Genomic DNA, 23330 nt, shown 5'->3' with positions numbered 1-23330 from the left:
CCCTCTACCTCATGGTTCCTAGTCGGATTCGTTTCTGCTGCACCACAAAGGGAACTCCATGAACTCCCTTAATTTTAATTTTAATTTTTTATGGCTACACTCAGAACATATGGAAGTTCCTGGGCCAGGAATTGAATCCAGACACAGCTGTGACCTAACCTAAGCTGAAGCTGTGGCAATGCCCAATCCTTTAACCCACTGCGCTGGGCTAGAGAACCAAACCAGGGCCTCCTCAGTGACTAGAGCCACTGCAGTTGGAGTCTTAACCCACTTCGCCACAGTGGGAATTCCCTGATAGGTTGCTTCTTAAGAGGAAAGCCTCAGAGGCCATCTAGTTACTGATAGACTGGATTCAGAATTTCCACAGCGAACTCCCTGTGCCTTCAAAAATTAAGATTGATAGAAAGGAAATTATCAACAAAACGAGAAGACAACCTACCTAATGGAAGAGAACACTTGCAGATGACATGATTGATAAAAAAATATATAAACAGAGCATACGACTCAATATAAAAAAACAAGCAGATTAAAAAATGGGCAGAGGGACAGAACATTGTAAATCAACTATAATAAAAAAATTTTAGGAGTTCCCGTCGTGGCGCAGTGGTTAACGAATCCGACTAGGAACCATGAGGTTGCAGGTTCGGTCCCTGGCCTTGCTCAGCGGGTTAACGATCCGGCGTTGCCGTGAGCTGTGGTGTAGGCTGCAGACGCGGCTCGGATCCTGCGTTGCTGTGGCTCTGGCGTAGGCCGGTGGCTACAGCTCCGATTCGACCCCTAGCCTGGGCACCTCCATATGCCGCGGGAGCGGCCCAAGAAATAGCAACAACAACAACAACAAAAGACAAAAAGACAAAAGACAAAATAAATAAATAAATAAATAAATTTTAGGAGTTCCCGTCATGGCGCAGCGGAAATGAATCCAACTAGGAAACATGAGGTTGCGGGTTTGATCCCTGGCCTCGCTCAGTGGGTTAAGGGATCCGGCATTGCCGTGAGCTGTGGTGTAGGTCACAGATGCGGCTCAGATTTGGTGTTGCTGTGGCTCTGGCGTAGGCTGGCAGCAACAGCTCCGGTTAGACCCCTAGCCTGGGAACCTTCATATGTCACCGGTGCGGACCTAAAAGGACAAAAGACAAAAAATAAAAACAGTATAAAATGAATAGAAACAATGACCAGTAACCATGTATTGTTGAGCTATCATATGGAGACGGAAGAAAAAGGCACAACCTAAAAGCTGCCAGTTATGTTTCATTCAGGGACTTTACTGAGGACTATAGCCCGGACACAGCCTCTTAGGTTGCTCAGAGGAACTGTTCCAAAGACGTAAGGGAGGAGCCAGGATATATAGGAGTTTTGCTGAAAAAAAAAAAAAAGTAGTTTGGCATCAAAAGATTATTGCTAATCACAAAAAAAGTTATCTGAAGTTAATGATGTTAGGGCTTTTCTCTGTATGGGAAGATGCCAGAGTCTGTGCTCATTGATATTAATCCTTAGGGAGGGAGTGGGATGGACTAGGAATTTGGGGCTAGCAGATGCAAACTATATAGCATTTGGAGTGGATAAGTAATAAGATCCTGCTGTATAGCCCAGGGAACTCTATCACTGTGATGGAACATGATGGAGGATAATGTGAGAAAAAGAATGTAAATATATGTATAACTGGGTCACTTTACTGTACAACAGAAATTGGCAGAACATTGTAAATGAATTATATTTTTAAATAAAAAAGAAAGTATCCCTTAGATATGCATCTTAACTATTTAGTCCCAGTATCCTGGTTTTTTTTTTTTTTTTTTCAACATCCTGGATTCCCTTCAGGGGCAGGGAGGGGTCCAGACTGCAGCGGCTGATGACTTGATGGTGGGGAACATTGGTTGTTTACTGAAATGGTAGCCCAACATTTTTTTGTCCTCATATTTGATGGGACCAGTTTAAGGAGCTAGGCAAGGAGAGGGTTATTAATTCCTTTTGCTGGAGCACATTGGTGGTGATGGATGGCTGGGGGATAAATACTGTGCTGCGAACCTAATTAGAATGTATGAAGATCCCACGTTGCCTGCAGCTGTGGCGTAGGTCGAAACTGAAGCGCAGGTTCGATCCCTGGCCCAGGAACTTCCACATGCCACGGGGGCTGGGGGGCGGGGTGCAGCAAAAAAAAAAAAAAGTATCGGGCTCAAATCATTAATACATATTTTGTTCCCTCTAAGCTAACTAGGTAATACGGGGCTTAGGCACTATACTCTCCACCAGTTTAGATGAATTCTATGCGCGCACACACACACACACACACACACACACACACATTCCACATACACATATTTATTTATTTACACCGGATTTACTGTTCACACGGCCGCTCAGTGACATGTGTCCTTCGACCTGTCGTCCGTCCCTTCAGGTATTTCAACTGGAGGCTGAACTTAGTACCAAGTCTCCAGTAGGCTTAGATTTAAGCAGCCCCACTAGGAACCAGAAGGATGAACCTATGGAGTTGCTCCACCGGCTTCTTTATATAGACACACACATCGCCGTCCCATCGGTAACAGGCCTGCCTCGGTCCGGGGACGGAATTTGCCGACGTACCCGGAACTGTTTCCAAGGTTTCCTCAGGTTCGGGTGGTGGCGCGGCCGCGGGTCCTGGGAGCCAAGGCAACCAAGATCTTCCCCGGCTCGCGAGAGCGCCCCCTTCTCCCACGGCTTCGGGGAACCAGTGGCAGCGATGGCTCCGGTGTCTGGCTCCCGCAGCCCAGAGTGGGAGGCCTCAGGTTCCGGGGGGAAGCGTCGCAGTTCGTCGAAGAGCCCTAAGCCTTGCAGCAAATCCTCTCGCTCCCCGCGGGGCCGCCGCTCTCGCTCGCACTCTTGCTCTCGGTCCGGGGACCGGAATGGCCTTAGCCATCAGTCGAGTGGCCCCAGCCAAGGCTCCAGAAACCAGTCCTACAGATCCCGTTCTCGGTCACGCTCTCGAGAGCGGCCCTCGGCTCCGCGGGGCGCCCCTTTCGCTTCTGCCTCGTCCGCCTATTATGGCGGCTACTCACGCCCCTACGGCAGTGACAAGCCATGGCCTAGCCTCCTGGACAAGGAGAGGGAGGAGAGCCTGCGGCAGAAGTGAGTGAAACGAACGCACCTTTTCTTTCCCGAGCCCACCAGCCTTCAGAGTCGGATTTATCGTTCATTCCGCTCCCGACTATTCCCATCTTGCTCGCTCTCCCTGGCTTGCGCCCATTTTCATCTCTTCCTTCAGTCGACCCATGATAACGCCTAATCCCCCCTTTTCTGCCCTTAGGTTTTCACTTATCCTCAGACCCCTTCACTTAGTGCCCTGGTCTCCTGCTACCCTCTTTTTGCCTCCTGGCTTGTAGCGGATATAGCCAAGAGCTTCAGACCTACCGGAATTGTAGCATTTTCTTGGTGGTATTGTTATCGTTCTTGAGCATGTTTTCATTCCCCACTAGACTGAAAGGAGGAGCACGGTTTTATTGATCACAAAATTCACAGTGCCTAGCACTTTATAGGCGCGCAATCATCGCTTGTTGAATGGTCAGACAGGTTTGAGATGATAACAGGATTAGTGAGTGGAATTGTTTTCTAGCGATTTGGGAAGGGTTGAGATGAAAGGTTTAAATTGGACGGGAGGAAAATCTCCGAAACAAGATGATTGAATAAATGTAGGAAAAGTGATCTGCTAAACTGTAGATTGGGCTACATTGAGAAAGGTCTTGTTAAGTGGTCTCAATCTTGACCATGAAAAATGAGGTCAGGGTGAGATCAGATCTCCTCTAATGAGAGTGAATACTGGAGTGGAAAAATGAATAGTTTAAGAAGGAGAAATGAAAAGATTTATAATTATTACTTTGTAATTTTTAAAAATTTTTACTTTTTAAAATTTGAAGTATAGTCGATATGCAGTGTTATATGTTACAGGTGTACAGTATAGTAATTCACAATTTTAATTTGTTAATTTTTTAAATTTACTTCATTTATAGTTATTATATGCTTTGTAAGTTTGTTTTTTGTTTGCTTTTTAGGGCCGCATCTGTGGCATAAGGAAGTTCCCAGGCTAGGGGTAGAATCAGAGCTATAGCTGCTGACCTATGTCACAGCAACACAGGATCTGAGCCGTGTCTGTGACCTACACCATAGCTCATGGCAATGCCAGATCCTGAACCCACTAAGCAAGGCCAGGGATAGAACCCACATCCTCATAGATACGAGTCCGATTCATTTCCACTGTGCCACGATGGGAACTCCCTGTAAGTCTTAATATCTAATGCTTGTTGAGTGTTAAATTGTGTGTCAGGCACTGTGCTGAGAACTTTACCATGCTATATGTGTTAAATTTTTTTTTAGGTATAACAGGCATTGAGGGGCAGGTTAAGGTTCTAACAGGTGGGAGGTGTCATCATGAATCTTTTTCTTCCAGGAGTGGGAGGTAGTAAAGCATAGTGATGAAGAGGACAGGCTCCAGAATCAGACTGCTTGAGTTTGAAGCTGTCCTTTGCTACTTAATAGTTGTGTAACCTTGGGCAAGTTACTTAACCTCTCTGAGTTTCATATCTTCACCATTTTTTTTTTCATCTTTTGTCTTTTTTTTAGGGCCGCAGCTGCATCATATGGAGGTTCCCAGGCTAGGGATCTAATTGGAGCTGTTGCTGCTGGCCTATGCCAGAGCCGAAACAATGCCATATCTGAGCTGTGTCTTCAACCTTCACCATAGCTCACAGCAATGCCACATCCTTAACCCACTGAGCAATGCTAGGGATCGAACCCGCAACCTCATGATCCCTAGTCGGATTCGTTTCCACTGCACCAGGATGGGAACTCCTATCTTCACCATTTAAAAGGGAATAAAATTAGCACAAAAGCTTTTGGAGTTATGATAATTTAGTGCCTGGGACATAATAAATAGTCCTTAAGTGTTAGCTATTAGGGTTTTGTGCATGGGAATAAAAACAGTAAAAACAGTCCTGAGCTATGTTGGAGACCAACCTCCACAAATTAAAATTTTTAGAAAGTTTGCGTTGATCAGAAAGTGTACAGCTTCCTTATTAGATATTACTCATCAACAGATGTCAGAATTTCTTGGATGAAATTTGCATCTGTACATTTAGAAGATAAATAGTTACAGAGTACAGGTGAAGTCTGGTGGCAGCAGGGAAGCGAACTTGACTGCTTGCTCTTTACAACCAGTCCAGGATTGTTCCTCCTGTATGTATATATATGAAGTTTGGCTGTAAGTATATCTCCTTTTAGATTTTCTATTAAACCTGGGATCAAACCTGAGTCACAGCAGTGACAACACTGACTCCTGGGCCACCAGGAAACTGCAGGTTTTTTTGTTTTTTATTTTTTAATTTTTTTAAAATTTTATTTTTGTTACTATTTTTTTGCTTTTTAGGGCTACACCTGCGGCATATGGAGGTTCCCAGGTGAGGGGTTGAATAGGAGTTGTAGCTGCCGGCCTACACCACAGCCACAGCAACACAGGATCCGAGTCATGTCTGCATCCTACACCACAGCTCATAGCAACACCAGATCCTTAACCCATTAAGCAGGGCCAGGGATCAAACCCGAGTCCTCATGGATACTAGGCGGATTTGTTAATTGCTGAGCCACGACGGGAACTCCTGTTTTTAATTTTTTTAATTTTTGTTTATTTATTTAGTTTTTCTTTTTAAGGCTGCACCTGCAGCATATGGAGTTCCCAGGCTAGGGGTCGAATCAGAGCTGTAGCCTCTGGCCCATGCCAGAGCCACAGCAACACCAGATCCGAGCTGTGTCAGCGACCTACACCACAGCTCACAGCAACGCCAGATCCTTAACCCACCAAGCGAGGCCAGGGATCGAACCCACAACCTCATTGTTCCTAGTCGAATTCATTTCCTCTGCGCCACAACATTAACTCCTAATGCTTCATTTTTTATTTTCTTCATTGATTGCTGAGTTTCTGAAAGCAGGTTTGACCATATCAAAGTAGAGACTTCTCTTTACTTTCGTTAATATGCATAAACCAAGGAAATGATTTCCAAATGTGAGACTGTTTCTGGGACATATTGCAGAAGATGAAATGAGCAGTTAGGGGCTATGTCATGTGAGCAGTGAAAGGGTTGCACTTGACAGCTTCCCAGGCTGCATTTGTGGCCCAGCCTGTCTGGCCGTCTGTAGTCTGTACCATTTGATGGTTCTATTAGAACATCAGATCCTAAGTGTTGAGTATACCAAATTTTTATTAAAGTTTATTTTATTTTTTATTTTTTTAAGAAGGTCTGTGTGTGTGTGTGTGTGTGTGTGGTGTGTGTGTGTGTGTATGCATAGCTAGACCTGTCTTTTTTTTTTTTTTTTTTTTTGTCGTTTCTAGGGCTGCTCCCACGGCATATGGAGGTTCCCAGGCTAGGGGTCGAATCGGAGCTGTAGCCGCCGGCCTACGCCAGAGCCACAGCAACTCGGGATCCGAGCCGCATCTGCAACCTACACCACAGCTCACGGCAACGCCAGATCCTTAACCCACTGAGCAAGGGCAGGGACTGAACCCGCAACTTCATGGTTCCTAGTCGGATTCGTTAACCACTGAGCCACGACGGGAACTCCTATTAAAGTTTAAAGTGTAAAGAGAAAATAGGTTTTAACTGGACTCCTTTGAATTTTATTATGTATTTAGGAAACAGTTTAGCCATGGAGTTATAATTTACTTTCCTGTCTGTTCTAGGAGATTAAGTGAGAGAGAGAGGATTGGAGAACTTGGAGCTCCTGAAGTATGGGGACTTTCTCCAAAGAATCCAGAACCAGAGTAAGTGATTTTAAAATATATTTTTAAAATGTAATATTTGTTTAAATCTAGAATATATTGTCAAAATTTTTAAGTGCAGAACTTAAGTACAGGTCACTTTCCCCCCTCTTTCTTGTGATTTATGCTATTCTACGTCTTAAGTTTTATTTATTTATTTATTTATTTATTTATTTATTTTGCCTCTTCTAGGGCCGCTCCCTCAGCATATGGAGGTTACCAGGCTAGGGGTCTAATCGGAGCTGTAGCCTCCAGCCTATGCCAGAGCCACAGCATGGTTCCTAGTCGTTTCCGCTGCGCCATGACGGGAACTCCCTCTACTTCTTAAATTTTAAAACCATTGAATATACCTAAGGAATAAAACATATACCTAGTGGATTTTAGCATTTTAATTGTTCTCTTTAGATTGTTATTCATGGGGTGCTAATTTCCTATTTATAGAAGGGTTTAATGTTGAAACAAGTATGTGTGTGTGTGTGGTGTGTGTGTGTGTGTGTGTGTGTGAGTGTATTTTTTTTTTTCCCTTTTTGGCCGTGCCCTTGGCATGGGGAAGTTCTCAGGCCAGGAATCAAACCCTTGCCACAGCAATGATGATGCCAGACCCTTAACCCACTAGGCCACCGTTTGTATTATTTTGAATTTTTTTTCTCAATCCCATAACTGATTACCTGTTAGACATTAGCATTACAAAGGGTTGTGGGCTTTTTTGGTTTTTGTTTTTGTCTTTTAGGGCCACACCTGCAGCATATAGTGGTTCCCAGGCTAAGGGTCCAATCAGAGTTGAAGTCGCTGGCCTACACCACAGCCACAGCAACGCCAGATCCTAGCCATGTCTGCGACCTACACCACAGCTCATGGCAACGCTGGATCCTTAACCCACTGAGCAAGACCAGGGATCAAACCCACAACCTCATGGTTCCTAGTCAGATTCGTTTCTGCTGTGCCACATCAGGAACTCCACAAAGGGTTTTTTTAAATGACTATGCTGATATGGGTTTGTTTAGTTTCCTGTATCCAATATTATTGAAGGCTTTATGCTTTTTCTTTTTCCTTATTTTTTTTTCCTCTTTGGTGCTATTCATAAGCTCCTTCTTCCCTCTCCTCTATCTCTGTGTTTTCTTTAGGTTGAGTTCATACAATGTGCTTGACAGGTAAACCTGAATTTTATGACAGGATGTTAAAGTGTTATTAGCTGAAAGTTCCTTTTTTTTTTCTCTTTTGGCTGCACCCCTGGCATGCAGAAGTTCCAGGATCAGGTATCAAACCCATGCCACAGCAGTGACCCCAGCTGCTGAAGTGACAATGCCAAATCCTTAACCTGCTAAGCCACAAGAGAACTATCTGATTTTAATTAAAATTTTTTTTATTGAGGTGTAATTGACATACAACATTATATTAGTTTCAGGCATATGACATACTGATTCAATATCTATATATATTGCAAAATAATCACAATAAATCTAGTTAACATCTGTTACCATACATAGTTACATTTTTTTTTTTTTTTGTCTTTTTGCCATTTCTAGGGCCGCTTCCCATGACATATGGAGTTTCCCAGGCTGGGGGTCTAATCGGAGCTGTAGCCACTGCCAGCCTACACCACAGCCACAGCCACGCGGGATCCGAGCCGCGTCTGCGACCTACACCACAGCTCACGGCAACGCCGGATCCTTAACCCACTGAGCAAGGCCAGGGACCAAACCCGCAACCTCGTGGTTCCTAGTCGGATTCATTAATCACTGTGCCACAATGGGAACTCCAAAAATTTTTTTTCTTATGATGAGAATTTCAGACTACTCTCTTAGCAACTTTCAGATATTGAATACAGTATTATTAATTTTGTTAGATTTTTGTTTTTTTATTATACAATTTACAATTTGATTTACAATGTTCTGTCAATTTCTGCTGAATAGCAAAGTGACCCAGTCATACATACATATATATACACATATATATTCTTTTTCTCATATTATTCTCCATCATCTATCATCACAAGTGCAACACAGTATTATTATTATTATTTGTCTTTTGTCTTTTTAGGGCCGCACCCATGGCATATGGAGGTTCCCAGGCTAGGGGTCTAATCAGAGCTGTTGCCGCCAGCCTATGCCAGAGCCACAGCAACGCCAGATCCAAGCCGCATCTGCGACCTACACCACAGCTCATGGCAACGCTGGATCCTTAACCCACTGAGCGAGGCCAGGGATCAAATCGAACCCGCAACCACATGGTTCCTAATCGGATTCGTTTCTACTACGCCACAATAGGAACTCTGCAATGCAGTATTATTAACTACAGTCGCCATGCTGTACATTATGTCCCCATGACTTATTTATTTTATAGCTGGAAGCGTGTACTTTTTGACACTGTTCACCTTCACCACCCCCACCCCCTGCCCTCTGGCAACTATTAGTCTATTCTCTGTATATGACATTGGTAGTTTTCTTTTTTTTTTTTTTTTTTTTTTAGTTTTCACATATAAGTGAGATCATATGGTATTTGTCTTTCTCTGTGTGACTTATTTCATTTAGCAGATGCCCTCACAGTCTATCCATGTTTTTGAAAATGACAGGATTCATTCTTTTTTAAGGTTGGATAATCTGTGGTATGTGTGTGAGTGTGCACAAGTGTGTGTGTTTCTCACAGTTTCTTTATCTGTTCATCTCTTGGTAGATATTTGGTCATTTCTCTGTCTTAGCTATTGTGAATAGTGCTGTAATGAACATTGGAGTGCAGATAGCTCTTCAAAATACTAATTTCATTTCCTTCAGGTATAGACCCAGAAGTAAGATTGTGGATCGTGTGGTTGTTCTTTTTTTTTTTTTCTTTTTCTTTTTTGACCACACTCTTAGCATATGGAAATTCCCGGGCCAGGGATTGAATCTGAGCCTCAGCTGCAGCCTATGCCATAGCTTTGGCAATACTGGATCCTTAACCTACTGCACAACTGCAGGAACTCCCAATTTTTATTTCTTGAAGAATTTCCATACTGGATTTATAATGGCTGTACTAATTTATATTCCCACCAGTAATTTACAAGTGTTCCCTTTTCTCCACATCCTCACCAACACTTGTTATCTCTTGTCTTTTTTCTTTTATTTATTTATTTTTCAAAAGCCACACCTATGGCATATGGAAGTTCTCAGGCTAGGGACTGAATCTGAGCTGCAACTTTGACCTACACTGCAGCCATGGCAACAATGCTGGGCCAGGGATCAGTTTGGCTGGGATCAAACCCACACCTCACAGTGACCTAAGCCGCTGCAGTTGGATTCTTAGCCCACTATGCTACAGCACGAACTCCTTGTTTTTTTTAATAATAGTCATCCTAAGAGGTATGAAGTGATGTCTCATTGTGGTTTTGATATGCATTTCCCTGATTAGTGATATTGAGCATCTTTTCATGAACCTGTTGTCCATCTGTGTGTCTTCTTTGGAAAAATGTCTATTCAGATCTTCTGCCTTTTTTTTTTTTTTTTTTTTGGTGCTTTTTAGGGCCGCACCCACAGCATATGAAAGTTCCCAGGCTAGGAGGCAAATCGAAGCTGCAGTAGCTGGCCTACACCACAGCCACAATAATGCAGGATCCAAGCCACCTCTACGACATACATCACAGCTCACAGCAACACCAGATCCTTAACCCACTGAGCGAGGCCAGGGGTCAAGTACGCATCCTCATGGATACTAGTCAGATTTGTTTCCACTCAGCCACAGCAGAACTCCCATCCTCTGTCTATTTTTTAATAAGATTGTATTTTTTGCTGTTGAGTTGTCTGTAATCTTTATGTATTTTGGATATGATTTGCAAATATTTTCTCCTATTCAATAGTTTGCTTTTTCACTCTGTTGATGGTTTTCTTTGCTGTGCAGCCTTTTAGTTTGATGTAGTCCCACTTACTGATTTTTGCTTTTGATACCTTTGCTTTTGGTGTTGAATCCAAAAAAAATCATCGCCAAGACTGATGTCAAGGAGCTTACTGCCTATGTATTCTTCTGGGGTTTTATGATTTCAGGTCTTACATTCAAGTCTTTAATCCATTTTGAGTTAATTTTTGTGTAAGGTGTAGGATGGTGGTATGTTTCATTATTTTGCATTTAGCTTGTCCAGTTTTCCTAGCATGTAGCTTGGCACAGTTTTCCCATGAAGAGACTGTCGTGCTAGCTTTTAATGGTTCTTAGACAATCGATTGGTTACTGAAAAATTTTAAGTCTAGGAAGTTTGCATGTGGCACAGCAGGTTAAGGATCTGGTGTTACAGCAGCTGTGGCATAGGTTGCAACTGTGGTGCGGGTTTGATCCCTTACCTAGGAACTTCTACATGCCATGGATGTGGCCAAAAATAAAATTAGGTTTGTATTTTTATACTCTGTAGTCCATATTTTATCACTTTTCTGACTCTTACTACCATTTTCTTTAAATTCAGCTCTGATGAACATACACCAGTAGAGGATGAAGAGCCAAAGAAAAGCACCACTTCAGCTTCTACTTCAGAAGGTATTTTTTAAATATAGAACTTTTTTATTGAGATGTTTAAAAAATAAGTTTATAAATAGTTGAACATTAAGCTTTATTTTTCCTCAGTTGCCTATCATCAATTCTTTTTCAGTATTTCAATTACAATATAATAAGTGTTCAGAAATACTTCTTTAGAAGTTAGGTTTTTTTTAATCTGTATTTTATGCAGAAGAGAAGAAGAGGAAGAAGAAGTCTGGTCATTCAAAAGAAAGATCCAAGAAAAGGAGAAAGAAAAAATCATCTAAAAGAAAACACAAAAAGTATTCTGACGATAGTGACAGTGACTCTGATTCTGATACAGACTCCAGTGGTAAGAAAGCCAACACCGTTTCTGTGAGCCTTGTTGAAAACAAGTTTTACTTCTTCAAAGCTTATTTTATTTTATTTATTTATTTATCTTTTTGTCTTTTATAGGCTGTGCCTGCAGCATATGGAGGTTCCCAGGCTAGGGGTCGAATTGGAACTACAGCTGCTGGCCTTCACCACAGCCACAGCAACACCGGATCTGAGCTGCGTCTGCACCTACACCACAGCTCATGGGAACGTTGGATCCTTAACCCATTGAGCAAGGCCAGGGATCAAACCTGTGTCCTCATGGATACTAGTCAGATTTGTTTCCACTGAGCCACTATGAGAACTCCTTCAAAGCTTATTTTAGAAGAAGGTTCTTAAAAACAGTAATAGCCTAGAGTTTTGAAGACTCACTGACTTTGTGTCAGGCACCCTGTTGAGTGCTTGTTGTGCATTATTGCTAGTTAGTTCACAAGTCCCAGTAGGACACCTCTTGGAGATGAGGAAGTGGAGGCCCGGGGCAGGTTATAAGTACCACAACCAGGATCACACAGCTGGGATTCAGACCTGAGTAGCGTGATGCCAGGTTGGATGTGTGTATCTGTATAAGGCGAATGGCACCCAGCCAAGTTGGGGTTAGTCTGCCAGACGTGTGGTCCCAAACCAGGCCATAGGGGCTGTGCCAGCCCAGCAGAGCGGCTCTTCTGTGTGATTCTCACACTCGGTGGGCACCTTTGTGTGAACTTCTAAAAGGCACACTGGGAGTTCCCACTGTGGCACAATAGGATTGGTGGTGTCTCTGCAGCACCAGGACACAGGTTCGATCCTCAGCCCAGTACAGTGGGTTCAAAGGATCCAGCATTGCCCAGCTGTGGTATAGGTGGCAACTGTGGCTCAGATCTGATCCCTGGCCCAGGAACTCCACCTGCTGCCGGGCAGCCAAAAAAGAAAAACAAAACTAAGGCCCACGGCCCCCTTGGAGCTGGTGGCTGATTTATGGGAGACACCTCCTGGGGGCAGTGCATCACAAAAAGCAACCTTTTTGTGCCCTCTCCTGGCTGATGGTTGGCACCCGTGCCTCCTCTGGGGACAGATTACACTTAGGCGCACCTTCCTCTGATGTCACCAGTTTCCTGGCCCTCACTGTCACTTTTCTTCATCACTGCTGCAGACTGAGCTTTCTGGAAGCACAAATCTGAGCATATCAGTCCCGACTTAAAATCCTCCCATAGCTCTCCATGGCCTGCAGGGGAAAGTTCAGACCCCGATGTGCTCTCATCACACGTCCCCTGTCACGTTCCTGTACCCTCATCTGTGGCCTGAGAGTGACTTTCCATCTCCTCGAGATTGTACACCCTTTCTCTTGACTTTGTTACTTGGTACAGAGTCCGTCTGCTTGCAGTGCTGGTCTCTCCTGGCACGGGGCTTGGCTCACTCATTTCAGCAATGGGCATGCGTTGTTTTTGTAATAAAACTGATTTTAAAAAGAACTAGCTTAAGAGTCACCTATTCCTGGTCAACCACCCTCCCCAAAGCAGCTTGATTTTGAGACTCCTTGTCCGCCCAAAGGACCGCACACTTCCGTCTCACTCGGATTCTCCTTACTTCCTTCCCTCTGCCTCCTCCATTAGACTGAGCTCCTGAAAAGCATCCCCCAAATACATACCTTGTGAAAATACTCAAACATTCAGAAAAGTAAAGGGAATAGTATAATTAATGCCATATACTTGTCACTCAGTTTTAACATTTAGTCGCATTTTGACATATTTGCTTCAGATATGGATTTTTGTTGTTGAGATATTCAAAGTAAATTATAAGTATCATACCGCCACCCTGAATTTTTCTGTATACATCTCTAAAAAATAAGGATGGAGTTCCCATTGTGGCTTAGTACCCATTGTGTGCTTCAAGAAAGTTCAGGTTAGGGACCCGGGCATGGTCTCCATGAGGATGCAGGGTCCATCCTTCGACTTGCTCACTGGGTTAAGAATCTGGTGTTGCCACAAGCTGTGGTGTAGGTTGCAGACGCAGCTTGGATCCAATGTTGCCATGGCTGTGGCTAAGGCCTCAACTGCAGCCCCAATTTGACGCCTAGCCCATGAACTTCCATGTTCCACACTTGTGGCCATAAAAAGAAAAAAAATAAGGACATTTTCCTATCTAATCACAATACTATAATCTCATGCAATAGAATTAATAATAATACCCGGTGTAACCAAATGCTTAGTACAACTTTAATTTCTATGACCCCCATGCCTAGCACATTTCCCTGATAAGTAGCAATAAATGTTTGAATGAATTAATTTTTCTGTAACAACAAATAGAAGAATAAGATATTTATTTACTTAAAAATATTAGGGTTTTAGAGTTAAAATTTTTTAATTATAATGTGCTTTAATTTGCAGATGAAGATACAAAAAGGAGAGCAAAGAAATCCAAGAAAAAAGAAAAGAAGAAGAAACGCAGATCGTCAGTTTTTTTAGTTTTTATTATGGAAAAGTTCAAATATATAAAATTACATAAAATAGTATAATGGATCTCCATGTAACCATCACCCAGTTTGAACAATTTTCAACTCATTAGCCATCTCTGCTGCCCTCCCCATTATTTGGTTTTTCCCCCATTATTTTGAAACCAACTCCAGATACCATTTCATCCATAAAGCAGTGAGTTTCTTTAAAAGATAGGCATTCTTTATAAAAACAAAACAAAACCATAATACTATTATAACACCTAAAATATTTAACAATATTTCCTCAGTTCTCAGCAGTTTTTGGTATATTTTATTCAAATTAGGAATAAATTGTGATTGGTTGATATGTCTCTTACATCTCTTTAAATAGTTAGGTTCCACTTCCCTTTTTGTTCCTGCATTTTATTTGCTGCAAATCATTTGTCCTGGCAAATTTCCTAGGGTTGGATTTTGCTCGTTATATTCTTATGGTGTCTTTTTAACATGTTTTCTGTCCCTTGTATTCCCTGTAGATTGATAGTTAGATCTAGACCCTTGATGAGGTTCAGATTTGAGTTTTTGGCAGGAATACTTCATAGGTGGTGCTCTATACTTCCATTAGAAGGCAGATAATGTCTGGTTGTCCCTTTTTGTCATATCAACAGGCATCAGTAGTCATTACCTAGGTCCCTTATTTCACTGGGGATTGCAAAATGGTGATAGTCTAATTCTGGCTTTCTTCATTTATTAGGTAGAATAATTCTATATGAGAAACTTACTCTCATTAACTATTTGGTTACTCTGAAGTATAGTTGGTATAGGAAGAGCAGAATAATTGCTTGCTTTTTTTGTTTTATGAGTTTTCAAAATAATGAGTTGGGGGAGTTTCCTCATGGCTCAGAGGGTTAAGGATCTGGCATTGTCCCTGCAGCTGCTTGGGTTGCTGCTGTGGTGTGGGTTCAATCCCTGGCCCAGGAATTTCTGCATGCCGTGTGTGTGACAAAAAAAAAAAAATGAGTTGGATTTTTTTTTTGTCTCTTTAGGTCCACACCATGGCATATGGAGGTTCCCAGGCTAGGGGTCCAATCAGAGCTGTAGCTGCCAGTCTACGCCACAGCCACAGCAACATGGGATCCGAGCTATGTCTGTGACCTCTGCCACAGCTCATGGCAATGCTAGCTCCTTAACCCACTGAGCAAGGCCTCATGGATGCTAGTCAAATTCTTTTCTGCTGAGCCACGATGGGAACTCCCTGGATTTTTTTAGTATCATTATGAACCCAAGGATTCAAACATATTTGATAGATTTTAATCCATTACACTGATAATTGTTGATGTTCAAATTGGTAAGAGCTGTTTTTTAAATTTATTTATTTCTGTTATCTTTCTGAAACATGAGAACTGTATTTTATTTTTCCCTTTAGGGATCTTTTTTTTTTTTTTTTTTTTTGTCTTTTTGCTATTTGTTGGGCTGCTCTCGCGGCATATGGAGGTTCCCAGGCTAGGGGTCTAATCGGAGCTGTAGCCGCCGGCCTACGCCAGAGCCACAGCAACACAGCAACGCGGGATCCGAGCCGCGTCTGCAACCTACACCACAGCTCACGGCAACGCTGGATCGTTAACCCGCTGAGTGAGGCCAGGGATCGAACCCGCAACCTCATGGTTCCTAGTCGGATTCATTTCCGCTGCGCCATGATAGGAACTCCAAGTTAGATTTTTAAATTGAAATTCTTTTCTAACAAGTTTAAATAAGCTGAGCATCCAAATCATTTTAGTCAGTTTTTCATTGTCTTGGGAAAATAAGATGCCCTTTAGAATGGAAATATTAAATCAATTTGTATCAAATTATAATCATTACAGGAAGAAATATAAGAAAAAGAAGTCTAAGAAGAGCAGAAAAGATTCCAGCGATTCAAGTTCTAAAGAGTCCCAGGAAGAGTTGCTGGAGAATCCCTGGAAGGATCGATCAAGTAGGTTCTTCTGATAGATTTTGACACAGAACAGATAAAACATTAAATTAACTGATTATTCAAAATGTGAATATGTTTCTGAACATCTTTTGTACAGAGCCTGAAGAACCCTCTGATTTGATTGGCCCAGAGGCTCCCAAAACACTTGCCTCTCAAGATGATAAACCTTTGAAGTAAGTAAGAGTGTATTTATAATCTCTAAAGTATCTTCCCAAAAGTATGGCCCTTACTTACCTTTCCAAGCTTGTCTCCCTCTACTCCCTTATTTAAACCCCAGGTTGCAACTGAGCTGAACTGAAACTTCCCTGTATTCACTGTGCACTTTGCCACACAGTGCCTCGTTCACCTCATTTCTTCCCCCAACGTGCCTTCCCTTCTTTTCCCAGCCCTGGTTTCTTCACTACCCTCAATTTCTTCCTGTTAAAATCCTTAACATTCTTCAAAGCCCTTTTCAAAAGGAGGGAACATGTGCTGATTCCCAGTACCTTCCTGCCACAGGTAGGTGTGATTCCTTCCTCTTTTTAACCCTTTAGTCCTCACAGCATTTTCTTTCTTTTGTGTAATATATTGTGTATTCTACATTGTATTGGTATTATATCCTTATTGATATGTAAATTACAAAAGAACAGAGATTATTTTTATATTACAGCCTTTGGGTTTAATAGATATTCAAGAAGCATTCAATGAATTGAATGAAGGGATGGTAGTTTTTAAGGTCCCCTTGAATGAAAGTTACTAGATAACTGTTACTGTATAGCATTATTGTTGGTTATCAGTCTAAGAAATATGTTAATTTGAGATATATTATTTCTTTACTTTTTTTTAAGGGAAAAAGGGACAAGGAATTCACTCAAGGCAGAAGCAATACAGGCAATACCTGTAGGGAGAATTGATTCATAATTGTCAACCATGAATATATATGTTCACTAACATCAGTTCTTTTATTCTTCCAAAGTATTCCTGCATTTCTGGGCTAGTAACAAAGGTCACAGTGCAGCATTCCCTAATTAAAGTAATTTACGTTTGGCTTTCCAGCATGCTAGCCAGCAGCTGTTGTTCTACTGTTTTCTGAAAGAAAGCTTTTTTGTGCTCTTTTTAGATGGTGAGCTTTTTGTAATGAACCTTTTCTGAATTCTGTATTACTTTGTAGCTATGGCCATGCTCTGTTACCTGGTGAAGGTGCAGCTATGGCTGAATATGTAAAAGCTGGAAAACGTATCCCACGAAGAGGTGAAATTGGCCTGACAAGTGAAGAAATTGCATCATTTGAATGCTCGGGTTATGTAATGAGTGGTAGCAGGTATGTGCTTGGCATTGAGGTCAGTTTCCAGGATTATATCTTTTCCTTTGTCACTACCAAAAATATATTTTGGTGATAGATTTTCATTAAGTGACCATTCCTAATGAAGAGTAGAGTATAAATATTAGTTTAATATTTGAGAGTTCCTGTTGTGGCTCAGTGGCGTACAAACCTAACTAGTTGCCATGAGGATAAGGGTTCGATCCCTGGCCTCCCTCAGTGGGTTAAGTATCTGGCGTTGCTGTGAGCTGTGATGAAGTTCGCAGATGTGGCTTGGATTCTGAGTTGCTGTGGTGTAGGCTGGCAGCTGCAGCTCTGATTCAACCCATAGCCTGGGAACTTCCATATGCTGCAGGTACGGCCCTAAAAAGCCAAAAAAAATTTGATTTTATTGATATAAATGTGGTTGTCTAAAATTCCAGGTGAGTATGCAGCTCAGTGTATCTTTAGCTTTAAAGAATCAGTTTTTCCAATGCCCTTTTCTAGTTCATTTTTTTTTCTGTTTTTTTTTGTCATTTATTCATATATATTTTTTTTCTACTGTACAGCATGGTGACCCAGTTACACATACATGTATACATTCTATTTTCTTACATTGTCATGCTCCATCATAAGTGACTAGACAGAGTTCCCAGTGCTACACAGCAAGATCCCATTGCTAATCCATCCCGAAGTCTACATTTTGATACAGATAGCCTATCCTCTGGAGGATATACTTAAATTCAGTTACTTATCACTGCTCCATGAGGAATGTGGCATTCTGGTAGTTAGGAAAATATTTTCATAAGACAGTATTTCCTGTTTTCTGAGCTTGCCTCTGGTTCTCTGTGGAGTCAGAGAAGGTGGCCTCTAGTTCTCTGGACTCTGAGAATGAAGAGCAGAAAAGAATTATGACAGAGATCAGGTTTAGCCTGAAGAAAGGAATGTAAAATTGTGAAGAGAAGGCCAAGTACCAAGAAGAACAAGGAGAGTGAACTAATATGGTATCAATACCAAGACCAAACTGAATTTTGGATTTTTTTTTAAAACTTCATAAGTAATGGGTAAGCATTTTTTAAATGAAAATGGAGGCAAATATTTGCAGAACCCTTGAGGCACCTCCAGAATCTTGGGATTCTGGGGACTGACTTTTTTTTTTTTTTTTTTTTGTCTTTTGTCTTTTTTTTTTTTAGGGCCACACCCATGGTGTATGGAGGTTCCCAGGCTAGGGGGCAAATCGGAGCTGTAGCTGCTGGCCTACGCCAGAGCCACAGTAGTGCCAGATACAAGCCGCGTCTGTGACCTACACCACAGCTCACGGCAACACTGGATCCTTAACCCACTGAGTGCGGCCAGGGATCGAACCCGCAACCTCATGATTCCTAGTCAGATTTGTTTCTGCTGTGCCACCATGGGAACTCCAGGACTGACATTTGAAAACATATCTAAGGACCAGTAAAACAAGCAAAAAAATTGGAGGCATGAGATTATAAAGGAGGATAGAACACTGTCATTTTTTGTGAATGATATGATTTTTCACATAGAACATCCTGAAGAATCTTTAGATGAATTACAGATAATAGGAAGGTTTAACAAATGGTTGTATAGAAGGTTAATACACAAAAATCAATTGCATTTTTATGTACCAGCAACAAACAACTAGAAAATGTAATTAAATACAAAGAAAACATTTATGATAGTATCAGAGAACATGAGAACTTAACAATAAATCTTAACAAAAGATGTTCAAAACCTTTACAGGGAAAACTATAAAATGTTATTAAGAGACATTAAAAAAGATTTTAATAAATGGAGACATACCATGTTTGTGAATAGGAAGGCAATATTGTAAAGTTGTCAGTTCTTCCCAGATTGATCTCTAGATTCAGTGCTCTTCCAATCAAAATCACAACAGAGTTTTTCATGAAACTTAATGAGATGTTTCTAAAATGTATATGGTTAGACTAGAGGGCCAAGAATAGCCATCTTAACTTCTGAAGAAGAGCAGGAAGGTGATTTGCCTTTCCAGACATGACGCCTTTTTATGAAGCTTGCAGCACTTTGGAGTGACAGGGTTGGGGTGGGGAGTTCCCATTGTGGCTCAGTGGTAACCAACCCGACTAGGTAATGAACCCATGAGGATGGTGGTTCGATCCCTATCTTCACTCAGTGCAGTGGGTTAAGGATCTGGCCTTTCTGTGAGCCGTGTTGTACGTTACAGATGTGGCTCGGATCCTGTGTTGCTGTGGCTGTGGTGTAGGCTGGCAGCTGCAGCTCCGATTCGACCCCTAGCCTGGGAACCTCCTTATGCCACGGGTGCAGCCCTAAAAATAAATAAATAAAAATAAAGAGTGAGGGAACAAATGAATTATTCAGTGGAGTGAAATACAGAATTCGGGAGAGTCAGACATGTATGGAACTTATATGAAAGAGCTGGTATGTCAGATAAGTGGGGAAAGAAGGAACTAGGCAGTAAATGGGCAGGAAGAAATTGGTTATCCACATGGAAAAAGATGAAAGTAGAGCCCTGTATCACCATATTTAAAAACCCAGGAGTTCCTGCCATGGCACAGTGGGTTAAGACTGACTGCAGCAGCTCAGGTTGCTGCGGAGGCATAGGTTGGATCTCTGGCTTAGCTTGGTAGGTTTAAGGATCCAATGTTGCCAAAGCTGTGGCGTAGATCACATCTGTGACTTGGATTCAGTCCCTGACCCAGGAACTTCCATATGCCTCGGGTGTACCCATAAATTTAAAAAATAATAAAATGAAATAAAAATAAAAATCAGTGTAGTTAGATTGAGGACTTAAACTTCAAAACAATTTTAACACTTAGTATAAAATATGAACATTATCTATTAGATCTTGGAGTGGGAAAGTATTTTGTAAGGAAGACCCAGAAAATGCATTCACCATAAAATAATATTGATACATTTTCCTGGGCTAAAAGTAAGAACTTTTGGCTCATCAGGGTAAGGCTCTGGCACTGCCACTGCTTTGGCAGGAAAAAAAAAGGTAAGAATGCTTGTTCATCAATAGACAGCTTAGGATTTCCCATCGTGGCTCAGTGGAAACAAATCTGACTAGCATCCATAAGGATGCAGGTTCGATCCTGGCCTTGCTTAGTGGGTTAAGGATCTGGTGTTGCCTGAGCTGTGGTGTAGGTTGAAGATGCTACTTGGATCCCACGTTGCTGTGGCTGTGGTGTAGGCCGGTAGCTACAGCTTTGATTCGATCCCTAGCCTGGGAGCCTCTATATGCCATGGGTGCAGCCCTAAAAAGAAAAAAGACAGATTAAAATAAGTAAAAAAGACAAGCTCCAAGCTGGGATAATCTTGTAATACACACAACTGATAAAGAGTTAGTATTGAGATTACTAGAGAAACCTATAGTACCTATAAATAACCCGAAAGAAAAATGGAAAAATGACCCAAACAGGCATTTGTCAGAAGAAAAAATATATGGCCTACATATACATAAGAAGATGTTTATTATCATTGGAAATGGAAATCAAAAACATACAGAGAGTTTCCATCATGGCTCAGCGGAAATGAATCTGACTGGTATCCCTGAGGATGCAGGTTCCATCCTTGGCCTTGCTCAGTGGATTAAAGGATCTGGCATTGCCATGGCTGTGGTGTAGGCTGCCAGCTGCAGCTCTGATTTGACCCCTGGCCTGGGAACGTCCACATGCCACAGGTGCAGCCCTAAAAAGACAAAAAACAAACAAACAAACAAAACCCCAAAACATAAATAGGAGTTCCCTGGTGGCACAGTGGGTTAAGGATCCAGTGTTGTCACTGCTGTGGCACGGGTTCGATCCCTGGCCCAGGGAGCTTCCATGTGCCAGGGGTGCAGCCAAAAGCAAAACAAAACAAAAATACAGAAATACCATTTTATACCCATTTGATAGAGGTTCAAAGTTCTAACAATACCAAACATTTGAGAGGATGTGGATCTACAAGATCGCTGAAGTATTGCTAGTGGTGGTGTAAATTGGCACGGCCATTTTGGAAAACAGTCTGACGTTATCTTGGAAAGTTGATCATTCGCATACATTATGACCCAGCAACTCCATGCTGCATACCAGGAGACCCTTTCCCATGTACTAGGAGATGTGTACATTGATGTTTATTACATCATCGTTCATATAGCACTTTCTTTTCCAGATAAACTACTCTACTCACTGTACTCTGAGCAACCTGGACACATTGTCATCTCCTTGACTTTCTGTCCTGCCACTCCCCCACCTTCACACTAACTCGAAATGATTCTCCCCTCTTCTCCTTACTCGGTTTGCTCAGTTTTTCTAGGCATAGTTCAAGATTCATCTTGAATTGATTGTGTAGGATTGGGTACATATACATAAAAGAGGCAGATTTTCATAAAGTTTTCCTTCTAAATAAGCAGACCCTTTGAAGATGATGTGAAGAGTTTTCTGCTTCCCTCTGCCTTAGCCCCTATACTTTCCTGATTTGGCCCTTGTGCTAAAATACCTTTTTTCTTTCCTTTGAGCTGCTGCTGGATTCTAAGGAAGTTAAATCCACTCACAGAACTCACCCAAAATTCAACTGTAGTTTTAAACTTGGTTCTTTGGTTGTGTGATAAATTAGAACTTTGAAGAAGTTCCACCTGCTCGATGACAGCTTAAATCTTATCTATCCTACTATCAATTCTCCATATCACTTGGGAAGTTTAATAACTTGCCTATTTCTGGTTGCTTTACTGGAAACAACAGAACTAGACTTCAGCCCTTACTATTAGAAATTAATAACATTCACTATATCGATAGAAGCTCAGAGATCATTATTTGAATACCAGAAATGAATCAAAGGACATATAAAATGAATGATCTTTTGAAAATCTAACCCATTACACAAACATTTTCTATTTGTTAGCTTTTTGTTTTATTTTATTTTATGCTTTTTAGGGCCATGCCCGCAACATGTGGAAATTCCCAGGCTGGGGTCGAATCCGAGCTGTAGCCACCGGCCTATGCTGTATCCACAGCAATGCCAGATCCGATCCTCGTCTGCGACCTACACCACAGTTCACAGCAACACCGGATCCTTTAACCTACTGAGTAAGGCCAGGGATTGAACCCACATCCTCATGGATCCTAGTCAGGTTCATTACCACTGAGACATGAGGGGAACTCCTTGTTAGCTTTTTAAATAGACCACTCTGCATTAACAAAGGATTAGTGAGGAAGCACTATGAGAATAATTACCGAGAAATTTAAGCCACAAATAAAATTTTCTCCAGGCATCGCCGGATGGAGGCTGTGCGACTGCGAAAAGAGAACCAGATCTATAGTGCTGATGAGAAGAGAGCCCTTGCATCCTTTAACCAAGAAGAGAGACGGAAGAGAGAAAACAAGATTCTGGCCAGTTTTCGAGAGATGGTATACAGAAAAACTAAAGGGAAAGAGGACAAGTAAGGATTTTCTGATTGTTCATCAGACACTTTTAACAACAAAAAAGTCTGGGTTCCATATGTACACAAAAAGATTACCATGATCTGAAAAAGCTTTACAGTGCTACTGTGCCTTCTATTTAATTCTTTCAGTCCTTCAATAAAAAGCTGCTTATTGATATATCTTTAGCAAGCTCTTTGGGTTATTTTGGATTGACCATAACAACTCTCTGGTTTAAAAATCCAAATTATGGAGTTCCCTGGTTAAGGATTTGGCATTGTCACTTCTGTGGCTCAGATTCGATCCCAGGCCCAGGAAATTTTGCATGCCACAGGCATGGCCAAAAAAAAAAAAATCCAAATTCTACTGTGAAATTCTCCTGTGTTGGGGGAGGTGGCATTGAGAGAGTGCTGGTGAGATGAGACACTTAACTCTCACACCATAGCTCTGCCTTGTGCTCTACGTTGTGCTGCCCTTAGCTCTACTTTGTGCCCTCCCCCACCCAACCCCCACCAGACCTGTGGGAAATGATCATTCCTCTCTGTTGAATGTGTTACAAGTGGACTTGACAGAAATCTACAGGAGGTCACTTTAGTTAACGAAATGAAGGCATGGCTGAAACAAGC

At 41.8% G+C, this 23330-nt stretch overlaps 1 protein-coding gene across 3 annotated transcripts in view; it reads left to right on the top strand.

The window, feature by feature from the left end:
• The window catches only part of NKAP (NFKB activating protein), a 43336-nt gene continuing 22552 nt past the window's right edge, over positions 2547-23330 (top strand). For 2 of the 3 annotated variants that reach the window (XR_002340533.1, XM_021079468.1), the window contains exons 1-9: positions 2547-3108; positions 6707-6787; positions 11208-11278; positions 11469-11609; positions 13996-14059; positions 15902-16011; positions 16109-16184; positions 17162-17311; positions 22554-22724. Coding sequence is in view for 2 of the 3 variants with exons in the window: in XM_021079468.1 (XP_020935127.1) it covers positions 2723-3108; positions 6707-6787; positions 11208-11278; positions 11469-11609; positions 13996-14059; positions 15902-16011; positions 16109-16184; positions 17162-17311; positions 22554-22724 (1250 nt within the window). In the remaining variant the exon portion in view is untranslated. 3 annotated transcript variants of the gene reach the window in all.

Source organism: Sus scrofa, chromosome X (genome assembly GCF_000003025.6).
Source record: "Sus scrofa isolate TJ Tabasco breed Duroc chromosome X, Sscrofa11.1, whole genome shotgun sequence".
In the NCBI taxonomy this organism is placed as follows: domain Eukaryota; kingdom Metazoa; phylum Chordata; class Mammalia; order Artiodactyla; family Suidae; genus Sus; species Sus scrofa.
This window is presented reverse-complemented; position numbering and strand designations above follow the sequence as displayed.